The following is a 16,481-nucleotide window of genomic DNA, read 5'->3' as shown; positions in this document are numbered from 1 at the left end:
ATTTAATGTCCTTCGGGAGATTCATTGTGCTGGAGCAGCTCAGAAAACAGTGCACAGGATGCAAAACATTCCCAGCTTTACAAGATTTATAGTAAAAATGAAGAGTCCCCACAGTGCCGGGGCCAAGACAGAAACTGATACTCAGCACGGGCTGCATATAATCCACCTTAATGTGAGTTTAACAACAGTCCTGTCATGTGCAGCAGAGTGCTGCTGCTGCTGCTGCTGCAGACAGACGAATGTAACTGGGAGAGATTTTAATGACAGGAGGAAAAAAAAAAAAAACTAAACCCCTGCAGGTCATAAATGTTTGCACAATTGTCCGTCTGCACGCTGAATGTCCTGAAAACATCGCGCTGGTGTCATGGTGTTAAAAGCGCTGTTAGTAATGATGCCTCACAATTAATTGGCTGATGATGAGGCTAGTTATGATGTAATCTCTCTGACTCTCTCTCCCCTGCACACTGCCAGCCCCCTCCCTCTCTCTCCGTATCCCCACCTCTTTCTCTGTCTTTCTCTCCTATCCTAACCAACATGGCCGCTAAGTCGGATGGAGCAGCGGTGTCTGTGGAAGATGACAACACGCCCAGGAGCCTCTCGGAGCCGGGGAACCCCGCCGCCCGGCCCCGCTGCAGCGCCGCCGGCGGGAAACCCTACACCCTGCTGGACTGCTGCTGGGTGCTCTGCGCCCTGCTCGTCTTTTTCTCCGACGGCGCGACCGACCTGTGGCTGGCCGCCGACTATTACCTGAGAGGTGACTACTGGTGGTTCGGCTTGACGCTCGTCTTCGTCGTGGTGCCCTCCGCTGTGGTCCAGGTATTGAGTTTCAGGTGGTTCGTGTACGACTACTCGGATATGAGCTGCGGGGACGGAGCAGCGAGCGGCAGCGGGACCGGCGCGGCGGCGGCAGGCGCGGCAGGCGGAGCAGCCACGGCGGGCGACAGCACTTTAAGCACCAAGGACAGCGACCAGCGCGGTGGGAGCGCGGCGGCGGGGAACGCCGCGAATGCTACCCCGGTTTACACATCCTCTGCCCCGCCTGCGACGGCAGGGAGAGTCGAGGGCCCCTCGAGGTGCTGCGCTGTCTGCATGTGGGTCTTTCAAACCGTGCTTCACGTCCTGCAGCTGGGGCAAGTCTGGAGGTAGGACCGCTGGGGTCGGTGTGGGGAACAAGAGGGGCGTGCGTGTGTGCATACGTGCTGCTGGTGTGTGTTTAATATGTGCACATGTGAGAATTGCATTCCCGACAGGATAGTGGTGGAGATGTGTGTGTGTGTGTACGTGCTCACTACGTGCGTGCGTGTGCGTGCGTACATGCCCCTTCATGTGCATGTGCATGTGTGCGCTTATCCCCCGAAATATTACCTTTCCTTCTCATGCACTGGGGACAGACATGTGCAGAAATCGAGCAGGACAGAGTGGGATACATTTTTTCAGAGCTGATTCTGTAGCATTCACTTCCACACAACACTTCAGCACTGATAGTAAAAATATGAATTACTCTCCCATGTGGCTTTTTGTCCATCTGCCCTTCTTGTCCTGACTGTGACAGAATCTGGACATTTGTATTCAGCCGCCTGAGCTCTAACATGCAGTTTCCTCCTCTGGTTCCTGTGTCTGTCATGGTCCGGACATGCTGACAGGAATATTATTAAAAGCCCTGTGCTCCGCTCCTCTTCTTCTCCTCTGGCTGCTTGTCATGTTAGTGATCTTGAAACTGAATCTTTTTCTTCCTCCACACTTGATGAAATGTTAAATGAGAGGATGCATGGGCAAAACCTTTAAAGGAGTACTCCACCCTCAACACATCCAAACTAATGTCCTATCCTGTGCTTTGAACTGTTTGTATTCCCCGTTAGATATGTGCTCTGCTTTGATTAAAATTCCTCCAGAGCCACGCTCGCTTGATGTGAGACAACGTGTTGACTTGAATATGAAAGTTTCACAACACCCAGAGTCTCTAATCATTTTTCAGACATTGTGAAACATAATTAGTATCATGATACTTGAGGCTCACACATCATCAGGTTGTTGCCTCATCACACATGATATACAATACTGAGAACACAGTGTGTGTTAAGTCTGTATATCACGAGAAATGATCTCTAATAACACATGAAGAGACAGAAATGAGATATTTTATATGCAGCACCGGAGCTGGAGTCAGGTCCACTTAAGTCAAGTCTGAGCAGCTTCCAGACTGATTCAAGACAGAGTCTAAATGGAGGTCGAGTCCGAGTCGAGACAGAGACCAAATGTTCACAGTGAGAGTCGACTGTGATGTTAGTTCAGTCCTTTGGGTTTAGAAGAGTTTTAAATACTGAACAGGAAACTGCGTTTGCATAAATGTTTTATGATTTGCTGAAGTCTTTAAAACAGCTCTGACAAATGTATAATGAATATATAGAACAGGGGTGTCAAACATACGGCCCGAGGGCCAGAACCGGCCCACTGGAGGACTTCACACACCTAATATTGAAGCAGCTGTGAAAGCTAAAGCCCTGTTTCCACTGAACAGTCTGGTTGAGTTCAGTTCAGTTGCTTTTTACCCCATTTCCACAGTGAAAAGTTGTGGATGGTACCAATGGAACCGTTCTGTACCGTCCCCATGTTTGGTCCCCCCTCTGTTGGGCTACCTAGCACACAGATCTGGTACTAAAAGGTGGAGCTGTGAACGCTGCAGTCTGATTGGTCAGTAGAGGACGGTCACTCTGCTCAGGGTTGAGTTGTGTCTGGTTTTGAGGCTCATGTAACCACTGTTCATACTGTGGAGAGTTTTATTAGTAAACTGTAACTATAAAATGAGAGGATGTTTTGCTGCCTCTCACAGCAGCTGGAGTCTGAGAAACAATAACTTCATTCACTGGGCCGACTGCCGGCGACTTTTAAGGTGGAACGTTAACTTGTAATGTTACTCAATGCATGAGTTGATGACGTGAATCCATCAACACACCTTAAATTTCACTGTGACAACTTTGACTATTATTTCAGTTTTTATATGACACACACTTTTAATAATGAGTGGATCTTCAAATGTTTATATATATTTATTACGGCTGGGTGAACTGCACATATTCTAATCCTCACCCGGAGAAAAAAAAAAGTTCTATACTGTTCTATTTTGTTCTGAAAATGTCGGCGTGCAGCCTTGTTCTGTGAACGATAAACCAGGTGCAGACTTCCATCTGTATCACCGCTGATGAGGAAATACAGCGAGTGCTGGACGGAGCAGTGAGTGACAACAACCCTGCCCACATTTAAGAGGACTGTCTGTGGTGGAAACACTAAACAGACCGAGGGAAAAGGTGCCATGTCTGAAGGGTTACTGTTGGTTCCAAAGATACCATTATGACAGTGTTGGTGGAAACGGGGCTTAAGGGCTGCAGCTTTTAGAAGCAAGTTAAATGTTTGTATTACTCTACAGTGGTTTTATATTTGCACATTTCACACTTATCATATCAACTAAGGATGCACGATATTGGATGTTTTGCTGATATCTGATATGCTGATATGTAACAACTCATTTGACCAATAACTGATACCGATATTGATATATCCATTTTTCCCCCACCTAATTTTAGTGATCATCAAGTCTCTTCTGTGGTGGAGTTAACATCATATTATGCAATATTCACAATTCTGTTTATTTTAAAGCCAATATCGGCCAATACCCATGACAAGCCGATATTATGGCGCATCCCTAATATCAGCGTTTCTAAATTTAGATAGTATGGGGGTGGAGGGGATGGTATATGGTGTGACACCCGAGCAAGACGCCAGCCAAGCTGCAGACGACTCTTTAAGGTCAACAAAATCTGTGTTTTAGCAAGTCAACGCTGTTTTCCAGCAGCTTTTCAAGCAAGAAACGTGGGTGTTTTTTTACCAAGACGTTGCTGCTTTTCCTTTCGGGATTGTGCTCCCAAACTGAGTACTTCAAACCAATACATGATCTTTTATCAACCGTAACCAAGTGGTGTTTGTGCTTAAACCTAACTGCACATTAACCACAGCGTTGTTGAAACATAAAGATCCAGTGTATCCGCTGGGTTGAGCGCAGTGCAGAGCGACAGTGATTGTGGAATACGCTCACGGGAATCACATGCACTAAAAAGCACGCACAGCTGGACTGTTTATTGTAACAAACCACAGAGAAGCTCAGATTCCAACACACACACACAGGTGGCTTGGCTTCATTCTCTGCTCAGGACACCATCACTCCATCTTTGCATAGCACATAGATGTTTGCTGCTATATTAATATTCTGAATGTGGTATGGTGCTCCTTTAAAGTAGGATTTCAAATGCAGGACTTTTACTTGTAATGAAGTATTTTAAGTCACAGAGTTGCAGCTTTTATTTAGTAAAGGTTGAGTATTTCTTCTATATTTCAATTTGCATGTGTGCATAAAACAACCTGTCCAAAATGAGGATGTTCACATGGCAAAGATGCAGAAGATACCGTAGAATACAAGCAACCCCTGCACTGTAGTGCTGAAGAACCCTGCTGCACAAACACCTGGCTGACAGCAGAGCAGCCAAATCTGAAAAGAGGAGGGAAAAAAAGCCAACTGGACTTAATCAAAACCAAAGTCTGAAACAGGTCGGAGTCCAAACACCCACGAGACTGAGACAAGACTGAGATGATAGAGGAAAAACATCCCAAGGCCAGACACGAGACCCAGACCAGGAGTGAGTAATGCAGTACTAATCTACAAGTGTTGGAAACAATAATGGAACATCCTGCAGTAGCTTTGAAAAACACACAAACAGTCACAAAGTATTTTAGAATCTGTTCTCTACCCTGCAGCGTTGGTCATGAAAAAACTTTTTTATTATTATTTATATATATTTTCCAGCAAGAGTCGAGTGAAAAAGGAAGCTTTTATTCTCTGCTTGTTCGCATCGTGTCGATGTGGAGAGCTGTTGGAGGAAGTCGTGCGTCTCTGTGTTTTAAGTTGAGTCACCTTTCAGGAAAATGGAACATGATTCCAAAAATGACAGAACAAGCTGTTGGTTTTAACCTCCTATAACAGGTCAAAGGTCAGACTCAGTGGGGAAAGAAATGTTTGCTCAGAGACACTTGAACAAAGGCTGCTGGATAGAATAAAACTATTCCAGTTGTGCCTGTGATGATTTCTGCCCCTCAGAGAACTGAAATCACTTCTCTGTGTGAGCAAATGAGCGCACCACCCTGCTGAAGTGTCCTTGAGCCCTTAAACTCGCCGCTCCCGGGCTGCAGCTGACCTCTGACCTCTCTGTGACGGCAGAGGAAGACACATTTTTGTCCGAGGGATGTTACATCAACTAATTCAGAAATAGAGCATGTGGGAATTCACACGAGTATAATTACATGCAGACTCAGTAATGAACTGCATTAATGAACAACAATAAGATGCTGAGAGCTGGAGAATGAGAATGAGTTGGTTTTAATGTGATAGTTGCTGCCGGGAGAGTTGGACAGTGTTGAGTGTGACTGGGATTTGAGTCTGACTCCGGTTTTAAATCTGATGAGCCGAGATGTATTCAGCACATGTGGAAATGAGTTCCACCTGCAGCTGAACATTTCATTTTTCTCTCCCTGTGTGATTAAGATCTGATCTTCTCATCAGCTGGAGCTGCAGAGAGCCTTGTTTTCTCAGTTCACATCTGGTCCCCACAGTTTGTTCAACAGAGTCAAATGGTACACTATAAAACCTTTATGTGGAATGCATTTTAATTCTCAACGCTGGGATTTGTTGGCTCATGTCTCATGTCAGTGTCATGATAAATTTGTGTCATCATTTTGCATCATAGTAGCTCTGCAGAGCCAGAGTGAGGAGACGATGCTGAAACACAACAATGGAGAGAAAGAAAGATTATTTGGCATTTAGGGAGAGGTGTAAAATCAATACTGGTGAATATTTGCATCGGATCGGAGTTAGTTTTTGGCATAAACATTACACTACATTCTATCTCACATTCGCTTCTTAAAAACAGACAAGAGATCTCATGTATTTTGGGTGCCTCGTTGTGATATTCCATCCATTTTCAGCTTATGATTTTGCAACACTTTCTCACTCCGACCTCGTCACATACCGATGTTAGGTCATGGACTTTCCACGTCAAGATATAATGTGCAAGGTACCCTGGGTGTGTTGGTTGTTGGTGTTCTGGGACACTGTGTCAACTTCAGCCTGTTACATGCATTGTCTGTTTTCAAAATACACTTCTGTTTTCACAGGAAATGTACAGTTTGCATACAGTCTCTTTCAAAATAAACGCAGTGTGACGGTACATACGATCGTATGACAGAGTATTAGGGCCACACTGAAGGAAAAAAAAAAAAGAGATTTCAAGAATAAAGTCGTAATATTACGAGAATAAAGTCGTAATTTAATGAGAATAAAGTCATAACTAAGAAAAAACTCGTAATATTACGAGAATAAAGTTGTGGTTTTTAAGGAAATAACCAACAACAAACAGAATGGGTTAGAGGATAAACCTGCTTGTGGCAGCTGCTCTTTGTCTCAGGTGTGTTGCCTCGACACACACGTACGAGTTTTTTCTCGTAATATTACAACTTTATTCTCGTAATATGACTTTTTTTTCTCAGTTACGACTGTATTCTCGTAATATTACGAGTTTTTTCTTGTAATATTACAACTTTATTCTTGTAATATTATGACTTTTTTTGTCAGTTACGACTTTCTTCTCGTAATTTACGTTTTTTTTCTCGTAATATTACAACTTTATTCTCGTAATATTACGAGTTTATCCTTGTAATATTATGACTTTTTTCTTAGTTACGACTTTATTTGTGTAATATTACGAGTTTTTTCTTGTAATATTGTGACTTTATTCTCGTAATGTTACGGGTTTTTCTTGTAATATTACAACTTTATTCTCGTAATATTACGAGTTTTTTCTTGTAATATTACAGCCTTATTGTTGTAATATTACAACTTTATTCTTGTAATATTATGACTTTTTTTTCTCAGTTACGACTTTCTTCTCGTAATTTACGAGTTTTTTCTCGTAATATGACTTTATTCTCGTAATATTATGACCTTTTTTTCTCAGTTATGACTTATTCTCGTAATATTACGACTTTATCCTTGAAATTTCCGAATTTTTAGTAGGTACAACACATGCACGTGGTTGAGTTTAGGGAAAAGGAACAGTTCTGCGTTACAATCTTTCGGGAAGCAATCACAGCCCTTGTTGGATCCATCCACTGCCCCTCCTGCCTTCCCTACTCGGACTTTTGCTGCCTTAACTTTCGTATTTGTCCCGCCCTGTTTCCCTCTTACGCAGCTTTGCACCATTAAACAATATCGGCGACTGGCTACATATCATGCTAAAATGAAACGACGGCTTTTTCACTGGTGTCTGACACTGGAAGTCACTGACCAAGCGCTGGTATTTAACGACTTCGGAGTGAGACCAGGTTGGATTTTGCCCTTAACTTTCCTCACCACAAAAAAACCCGCCTAAAGCTCATTTATACTCTTTTACGTATTAAAATAGATACGTCTGTTTTAGACATTGTAAATGTCACTGCCCTTGTGCTTCCATGTGTCCTTTATGTTGGCATAGATACATCCAGCAGATGGCAGTAAAGGCAGAGTCAAAGGTTTCACATGACAACAAGTATGGCGACGGAGGAGAAGGAGGAGGTTGTGGTAATGTTCCTTTAAACAGAGCTGCTGTGTAGACGGCGGTGGTCAATGCGGCCCTATAACGTTACAGGAATTCTTTTCACTACTTTACAGATTCGTTCTGTTTCGCCACTACTTTAATTTCTTCGTTGTCTCCCATGGACGTGTCTCACTTGAACTACGCTACACTGCCTCTACAATCTTCTGGTGGTACTGCTGCTTTCAGGAAACTTTTACGAATGCGTGAGTACAGAAGGCTCGGCCTATCTGTGTATCTAACGTTGAGCATCAATGAGCCTTTGGTTCACTCCTGTTTATGCTCCCCTGACTGGCGACCTCTTGTGGTCATGTCAATAATAACTGGTCTCTGTCAGTATCAAAGTCTGACACAAGTTGTGATGTCATAGTTTCAAAGACAGCCTAAAGGTTAGGGATGCACCATGTTGGATTTGTTGCTGATATCCGATATGACGATATAACAATTCATTTGACTGAATTCATTATAAAGCCAATATCGAGCAATACCAATGACATGCCAATATTATCATGCCAGACCACAGTTTGCATCCTGCACACTGCCAACCCTCAAAGTTGGTTTCTTTTAACCGCAATTACAATCTTACAGTCTTTCTCTCTTCTCGCTTTTTGACCAGTTAAAAAGTTCTTTGGAAGGCACTAACTTATTTTGACAAAAGTATGTGGACATATGAACATTCCATTGTTAGGAGTCTGGCTTTAGGGATTTGCTCCCATTAAGCCACAAGAACGTTAGTGAGGTCCAACAAGATCAGATACGGCTCACAGTCGACGTTCTAGTTTATCCCATAGGTGTTGGATGGGGTTGAGGTCTGCGCTGTGCACAGGACAGTCATTTCTTTGTGGACCTGGCTTTGTGCATGTTGATACTGTCAGTCTTTCCAAGCTGTTGCTACAAAGTCCAGCACCTTTTCGAATTTGTGCATATTTGTGTATATAAGTGGAAAAAAAGATGTTTGAGGATGTCACTTTGGTGTTGGGGAAACTATGTTGGAGATTTTAGTTTTACATTTTATAGACCAAATTATTAATTCAAACTATTATATTATCTTTAAAGAGGCAACAGATAGGTTCGTTTTTTTTTTTAGCTTGGCGCCACCTAGCGTCAGCAGTGTTGCTCGCACTGTTGCAAAGACCAAATGGACCGTGGGGATCAGAGATAATCAATAAAATGTAGGCTGTAAAGCCACCAGTATACCTCTGTGTGTATGTAGAATGAGAAGGTGTGTGGACACTCTACTAAATAAATGAGTAAAGAGACCGAGCAACAATTATCAGATTTATCTGAAGAAAAAAACAAGTAGTAATGCAAATAATTATAGCAGAATGCACAGTACCAGTACAAACAACTCACAGTAAATGATACCAATATGTACAGTATCAGTACAAACAACAGTAGACACGTAAGGGATAATGTACAGTGAGCCAGTGACTGTTGAAAAATAACTCCCGACAGGGGAATGGAACCCCGACGCACAGCGCAGTTATTTTTCAACAGTCACCGGCTCACCATACATTCTCACACACACTACTAAAACATTCAAATGTTACAACTGACATCAATATTATTAAACTGCTGGCAGAGTGTGTTGACAGAGGAGAGGCGTTCACCAGACAAACGGGAGTGGAGGAGAGGATTTTACTCCACTAATCACTGTCCGAGGGCTGCCGTAGAATGGCAACCAGGACGTCAGCCGACCAACACTCGCTACCCGCTCCCTGGTTGTGGCGATTTGCGATGCTGGCCAGCTAGGAATGAACTAGCAGCCAGTACAGTCCAGTCCTCTCTGGTCTAGCTAACATTTAGCCGTGTTACTTACTGATCCATTAGAAAGAAAGCTAGCTGGACATGGGTTTTGAAGCCTCTTTGGTCACGGAGCTCCCTCCATCTCTTGAACGCCTGACTGAGGTTTACTCTTGTTTTTCCTCTTCTTTTATCACTCTCCTTCTTTGCCTCCTCACACAGAGGAGCTCCTTTTCTTTCACTAGGCCGTTTTTCACTTGTCTCCAAACTTTGTTCGTCTGCCATTGTGCTCGTGACTCAACTATCTCATGCCCAACTCCTCATAAGGACCAGCTCCAGTCCCTGATTGGCTGACCGACCAGTTTAGCAATACATGACGCATTTCCTGCCGTAAAGCAGATTTTTTCTGCGAAAATTTGTCCCTGGTGGCAGAAGCTTATTGCAAAGCCACTAAGTAACCTATGTAAACGCTGATAGTCTGATTTTACTGTGGCCACTACCCTGTGCAGCCCATAATGATACAGGCAAATATGCTGTCTGTTGCTTCTTTAACTGATAAAACACTTTTGTCATTGAGCTGCCAGAGGTGTTTCCAGAGCCTTTTCAGTGTAGACTGGATTCAGTAAAGCTGACTGAAGTATCAGATGCATCTTTAATCTCTGTTTAACCTTCAGTCATTCAGAGAAGATGATTCACACCTTGTGTTTGCTGCTTAAACATGTTTTAATATTTACTACTATTTATAGTGAACACCGACCTTGTGGGCTTCAAATTCTTTGTAAAATCTGTGATTCTGGCACATATTCTGATTTAAATGCTGAAAGAAAAAAAAAACTCCACTGAAATGAAATTAGTTTCTGAGAGAGGTTTCAGCAAACAGCCACCGAGCTCATGTTTTTTTTTTGTAGTATTCAAATCACTGGATTAAGGCAGAATCCCTATTTTTGCTGACTTTTATCTGTTTCCTTCTTTGTCTCGCATCTCTCTGTCAGTCTTTAAAGGATAATCCGCGTAAATACTGATAAAGAAACAGAGCAGCGAGTGGTGATTACACTCTGTTTTACATCATTTTTTCTGGATATTACAATAATTAAACTTCCTGTCCAGATATTTCCAGCAGCAGCGTGAGAGCAGAGGATTTTTCAGCGATTAAAAACACCCAGTGTTGGTGTCGATCAACGAGCCGATGGCGGGGTAAAGTCCGTTTCAAAGGTGAAACACAGAGCAGGGGAGCAGGACAGAGCCCACAATGCATCAGACAGGTTGAGGTTTGAATCAAGGTCGACTCACCTTTTCTCGTCTGGAGACTCTCGCTCTGCTTGTTGATATCGCTTTCTGAATCTACATTTAAAATCCACAGCTGAAAAGCAGCAAGGTCACATCTCTTTATCGGAGGGCTGGTGAAAGGTATTCTGGGAAGTGTAGCAGATCTCTGACTGAAGCAGATGAGGCACTTTGGGAGAGCGTGGGTTCACTGAGGAAGTGATTTTAGCACTTTATTATAAGTCATGGTGATTTTTATTGATTTTCATGAACTGTTAGAAGATTCATTGTTTTGTTTTAATGGTTTTCAGCTGATTACAAAGACACTGTCAGTCTGTTAGGCAGGTGCATACCATATCATACTGTTCATGATAATACTGGTATAATAAACCTTATACCTTTTTGACATAATGACATCATAGCGTTACGCACAGCACCAACAAGCATGGCTTTAAGCGACGGCTCCACACAAAAGTGGGGTCGACTTCAATAGTGTGGAATCAATGTTTTATGAACAGCCTGAAATTTTTAGACCCTTCTCGTGACAAAGTAAACTCAGTGAGCGCCTCTTCTGTCTCGCTGTGTGCACGCAGAATTTGATGTGTTGTGGTTGATTTGAATTTGTTGTACTACAGTCTTTCCACCGGGCGGCCCACTTGGCCTAAGTTGACCCCTCGCCTGACCTTAAGCCTCCTACAGACTGAGATTTTGGCAGTCTCATAAGTTCAGTGCAGCTACACTGTGTGACATGGATCTGATAAACTTGGGTACTGATGTCTGCAGACTGTACGATGTACAGGCAAGGCTTCACCAGGTTTTCCTCATTTCTTTCAGCGCATTTTGCCTCCATGGCGAGCTGCTGTCTGTTTCTTTGTTTGGGTTTAGCGCCAGTGCGTGATTTGGTGCTGCATTTCTATTGGTTGGTTTGTAGACGTAGGTCGTAACAGCAGTCAAATGCTTGATGCTTGATACAAATGGAAACTTGCATAGTTCCTATTTTCCATGACTTATACCGGCCAAGTACCCTGGAAATCCAGAGTTCTCACAAGAGCATAATTTGAGTTTGCTCAGCGAGTCACTCTGCCAATCAGTAATGATGCTCATTACCCATGCCGTTGGAGCCGAGCTGCACCAATCACATCGGTGTATCTGATATAGGCGGGCCAGAGGCGAGCTAAACAGATGACGACAGCGCTGCGACGACGAAGTCCGGAATCAGTCAGTAAACATTGCAAGATGGCTACGGATGAACACCAGATGTTAGAAACAGTTTTGGCCGCTACAATGAACGAGTTAGACTTGGCTTTTTCTCTAACAGAGGAACAGAAGACGGCGCTCGAGTCTTTCCTTTGCAAGAAGGACGTTTTTGCTGTTTTGCCGACCGGATACGGCAACAGTCTAATCTACCAGTTAGCTCCGCTGGTAGCTAAGCTCTGGATACGTCACGCCGTGTATTGTTCTGATTGGTCGTAGTGTTATCCAATTGTGTGCAGTGATATTTTCAAATGCATGCTTGGTGCCGCCCCTCGAGTTGGGCCATTTTCATTACTCATAGCCAGACCCTAAATCTTTCTAGATTTGGGTCTGGATTTCCAGGCTACCGGCCAAACCCTCTGCTTTTAGACGTTACATGTGTATGCGATGTTGTGTGGCAACGTTTGTTATGGGGACAGGACCATAACCAGTGCAGCAGACAGCGCAATTTTATTATGGGTCCCCAAAATCATGGAAAAGTTTTGAAATGTTGTCCATGAAAATGTGTAGGAACCGTATATAAAATAAAACCGTACATAAAGTTTAAACAATTTGCTGCAGCTGTATGTTCTTGAAATTAACAATAAAGTATTTTTGATTTTATTTATTTTTATTTCAAATATTTAAGTATTTGTATTATTTTATTTCATATGCAATGTGTATATATATACGTGTGTGTGTGTGTGTGTGTGTATATATATGTATATATATATATATACATATATATATATGTGTGTGTGTGTATATATATATATATATATATATATATATATATATATATATATATAATTTAGTGTTTTTTTTAAATTTTATTTATTTGTTAGTATTTTGTCATATAATCAAGAATATCATCACTGCAGGAAAAAAAACCCTCAAATATTGAGATATTATTTTGAGCCATGTCACTATATCTCTGCCATCATGTACACCAAGCTAAAAGTAATGTGGTCTAATACACCAGTCCTGCAGTAAATCCTTCTTTCATGACGATTGTAATGTTTAGTTTTTGTTGAAACTGTTTGAGAGGTTTTGATTTAACTGTGTGAACATTCTGGAGGATGTAGTTTGTGTCGTGCTGAAGCTGATTGCATTATACAGAGAGGTGATTTCCCATCATCGTCATCTGTTTAAAAATATGCACTTCAGACATCTCCCATCTCCTCATTTAAAAGGTTTTCGGACTAAAAAAATCTTCAAACAATCTGACGTACAGACAGCCTGGTAGGGACACAGAGTGTGGACAGATGGACAGACAGGTGGACAGACCAACAATCAGCTTCAGTCCCTCCTGGAGTTCAATGGTCGGCCAGCGCTGCAGTTTTTTTTAGGACAATCCAATTGGTTCCTGCCTGTGCCAGACCAGATCAATCAGTCCCACAAGTAATTGAATCGGCTCCAAATGGTCACTCAGCTCAGGTGGTCTGACTGCTCGTCGTGCCTGTCCGGCCGCGGCTAATAATCAGCCCGAGTGGCTAACTGGCAGCCTCGATGTAGCTCAATACGCTGAATCATTCAAATCTTGGTGTGTGTGTGTGTGTGTGTGTGTGTGTGTGTGTGTGTGTGTGTGTGTGTGCACGTGCATGTATGCATGCATTTGAGGGGGGGTCGCTTCACTGTTCATTCAGAAATGAAGTGACTCCAGTGATTATTGCTCTTACTTTTCATTTCAGTTTCTTGCTCTGTCACTCAGAGGCTCTTTAAATGGTGGTTGCCGGGGGTAACAAGCGATTGGCAGCCATGTTGGAGGAATGACAACAAAAGGAGAATGTTAGCAGGTCCTCCTGTCAGGTCTTTTACCTCTTACACATGGATAAAACAACATAACTTTGGCCTTCTCTCTGACCTGCAGCATCTTCTCCATCTTCTCTGTCACACAGCTGAGAGCAGATGAAGTGTCGTGCAGGTCCGGGCCAAACACAGGGTCCTTCTTATCGTCTCCTCTTGCTCTTATCTATCCCTGTTTGTCTTAACATCAGCCCTTTTCACAGAGCCCTGCACTGCTGGATCGATGATCTGCTGCAGAGTTTTCCATGATAAACTGAATCTGTAATTTCATCTGAGAAAAGACTCAGTTTCATAATGTTCTGTTGCTGCTCCACTTCTTATTTATTTGTCTTTACTGCTTGGAGACATTTATGATGAACTTTCTGCTCTGATAATTCTTATACTGCGTCTAGGACGATATGAAAATATCACGTCCTGATTATCCTGGCCAAAATAATAACTATTTACGATATTATCCTGATAATTATCGAGATATGATTGAAGGGCACTGTGATGATTTCTGCCCCTCAGAGAACTGAAATCACTTCTCTGGGTGAGTAAATGAGCGGACCACCCTGCTGAAGTGTCCTTGAGCCCTTAAACTTCCTGCTCCCAGGCTGCAGCTGACCTCTGACCTCACAGTGGCGGCAGAGGAAGACCATTTTTTCTGAGGGATGTTACATCAACTAATTCAGACACAGGGCATGTGGGAATTCACACGAGTATAATTACATACAGAACTAACACAATATTCACAGTATCATCCTGATAATCATCTAAATATGCTTAAAGGGGACCTGCTATACTTTCTGTATTTTGCGACTTACACTGTGTCACAATGTCGCTTGTTCATAAAAAACATAGCTGAAGTTTCAAGTGTGTGCCATTCACAATAATACTGGTATGATTTTTAGCATGATATGAAAAATTCATATACTGATACTCGCAATATTTTTGGTTCCAAAAAGAGGAGCAGCTTCAGTCGTGTGGAATAAACTGTGGCGTCCTGAATGTTTTATGAACAGCCCCGGATTTCTCAGACTCTTTTAGCGACTTGCTGCTCAGAGGGAACTCATTCAGCGGCTCCTCTGGCAGCAGCACAGCGTCTCTCCCTCTCTTCTTCTCTGTGTGATAGTTGTGGTGTCATAACAGCCTGTCACAGGTTACAGCCTGATGATTAGAGGAGAAATGGCAGAACATAAAGGTCCAGGTGGAAAAAAGAAAAACAAAAAGACAAGGTAACCTGTTGATGTATATATAGATCCCAGGGGACATTTTTTTGTATCTGGGAGCTGTTTAAATGCGTAATTAGTGGTAGATTTTATTTAGTTGAACTATTAATATTGTAACAGAATCTGAATCTCACTCTGAGTTACTGTTGTTGTTCACAAACTAAAGAAATATTTTACTGAATATTTGAAGGCAAGCTGTAAAACTACATCACTTATTTTGTTGTCATTTTATGTTCTTGAATTAATGTTTTTTTTTTTTTTTTTACTACATTGACGATAAAAGTGTGAGCAGTTCTTGGTACTGAAGTGTGGTCACAGTGCAAGAATTATAAATTAAAGTATCCATAAAAGAGTGAGGATGAAAACAAAATCTGCTTGATTTTTTTAATTAGCTGTTGATTAGACTCACAAGTCAGTCTTTAGACGCTTTGCTTAACTAAAGACTGATGTCTGTCTCCCTGATTTTGTGTTTAGATGGGCGGATACAATTTCAGAGTTTAAAAAAACTCCCTACGTTGCAGAACCAATAGTAAATCTGCAGGGCGGTCCTTTGTGGCTCGCTGAACTCTTGTGCTCATAAACACAGTCCGACTGCGTTAAAAGTTTTAAACAAAGTCGCTGTAAGTCCTTTGTTTCCACAATCTTGTGGACTGAGCACACGTTTGATAAAACAGAGTTGAATCTCTCGGCATCCATTTTCAAGCTCTCTGTGTGTTTGTTTCCTTGCGGACGAGAAAAGGGGGAGTGCACATTTCCAGGAGGGCGTGTCCTTTTCAAAAATGCAAGAGGCGTTGCTTTGTTGCCGGCCGTTTTCTCCGGTGTGTTAAACACACTTTAGAAAGGAGTGTCCCCAGACTATCAGAAGGCAGAGATCTCTGATTGTCTGGTGGCGAGACTAGCTGTTGATGGACACTATGGACCATAAAAGAAATGCCTAATTATTACAATGTTTCCGTTGTGCTGTCACAGCTGCAAAAAAATCAAAACAAAGAGACAGTTTCAGTATATATCTCAGAATATCTCAGAAGACAAAAAATAAATAGTAAATCTTTTAAAAACATTTCGTGTTGAGTGATGTAACATCATGGGAACGTTGATTTCCTGTAGCTGTAAAACTGATGACAGAAAGTAAAGTGCAGTATTATTATTAGTCCTGATTAGGAGTCTGTCTGGTGACCAGCTGCACGCGCTACACACCTGGAGGAAGCAGTAGAGACTGTGGCTTTAGTTTGTGCAGTGTTGGAGCAATAATATCAACGTGGGGAGATGCTTTTTTTGGTATTTGTTTTGAGCAATTTGGAACTCTGCAGTTTTTCATCTTGTGCTGCTAAACAAAACATGAACTTCCTGCAGCGAAGGAAAGAGCGAGTGGGTCCAGAGTGAGGAGACGATACGACACGCAGCAGCTGCAGCACACAGGAACAGACTCCCAGGTTGTGGGAACGCACTATGTGGAAGGTCGGCCTTTTTTAGCTTCTATGTTTAAATGCAGTCTTCTCACATGACATCCAAGTCACGGAAGTAGGCTGCTGTTTCTGCAGAAGTGAAGTCA

The 16,481-nt window shown here is 42.4% G+C and overlaps 1 protein-coding gene across 1 annotated transcript in view; it reads left to right on the top strand.

Annotated features, from left to right (window-relative positions):
* The first annotated feature begins 533 nt into the window (after nucleotides 1-533).
* The window catches only part of xkr7b (XK, Kell blood group complex subunit-related family, member 7b), a 121,745-nt gene continuing 105,797 nt past the window's right edge, over nucleotides 534-16,481 (top strand). Inside the window, exon 1 of the mRNA XM_049580414.1 lies at nucleotides 534-1,142. Within this exon, the coding sequence (XP_049436371.1) occupies nucleotides 535-1,142 (608 nt within the window). The 5' untranslated portion in view covers nucleotide 534. The remainder of the gene's footprint in view (nucleotides 1,143-16,481) is intronic.

Source organism: Epinephelus fuscoguttatus, linkage group LG7, assembly GCF_011397635.1.
Source record: "Epinephelus fuscoguttatus linkage group LG7, E.fuscoguttatus.final_Chr_v1".
In the NCBI taxonomy this organism is placed as follows: domain Eukaryota; kingdom Metazoa; phylum Chordata; class Actinopteri; order Perciformes; family Serranidae; genus Epinephelus; species Epinephelus fuscoguttatus.
Note: the sequence above shows the minus strand (reverse complement) of the source record. Positions and strands in the feature narration are given on the sequence as shown.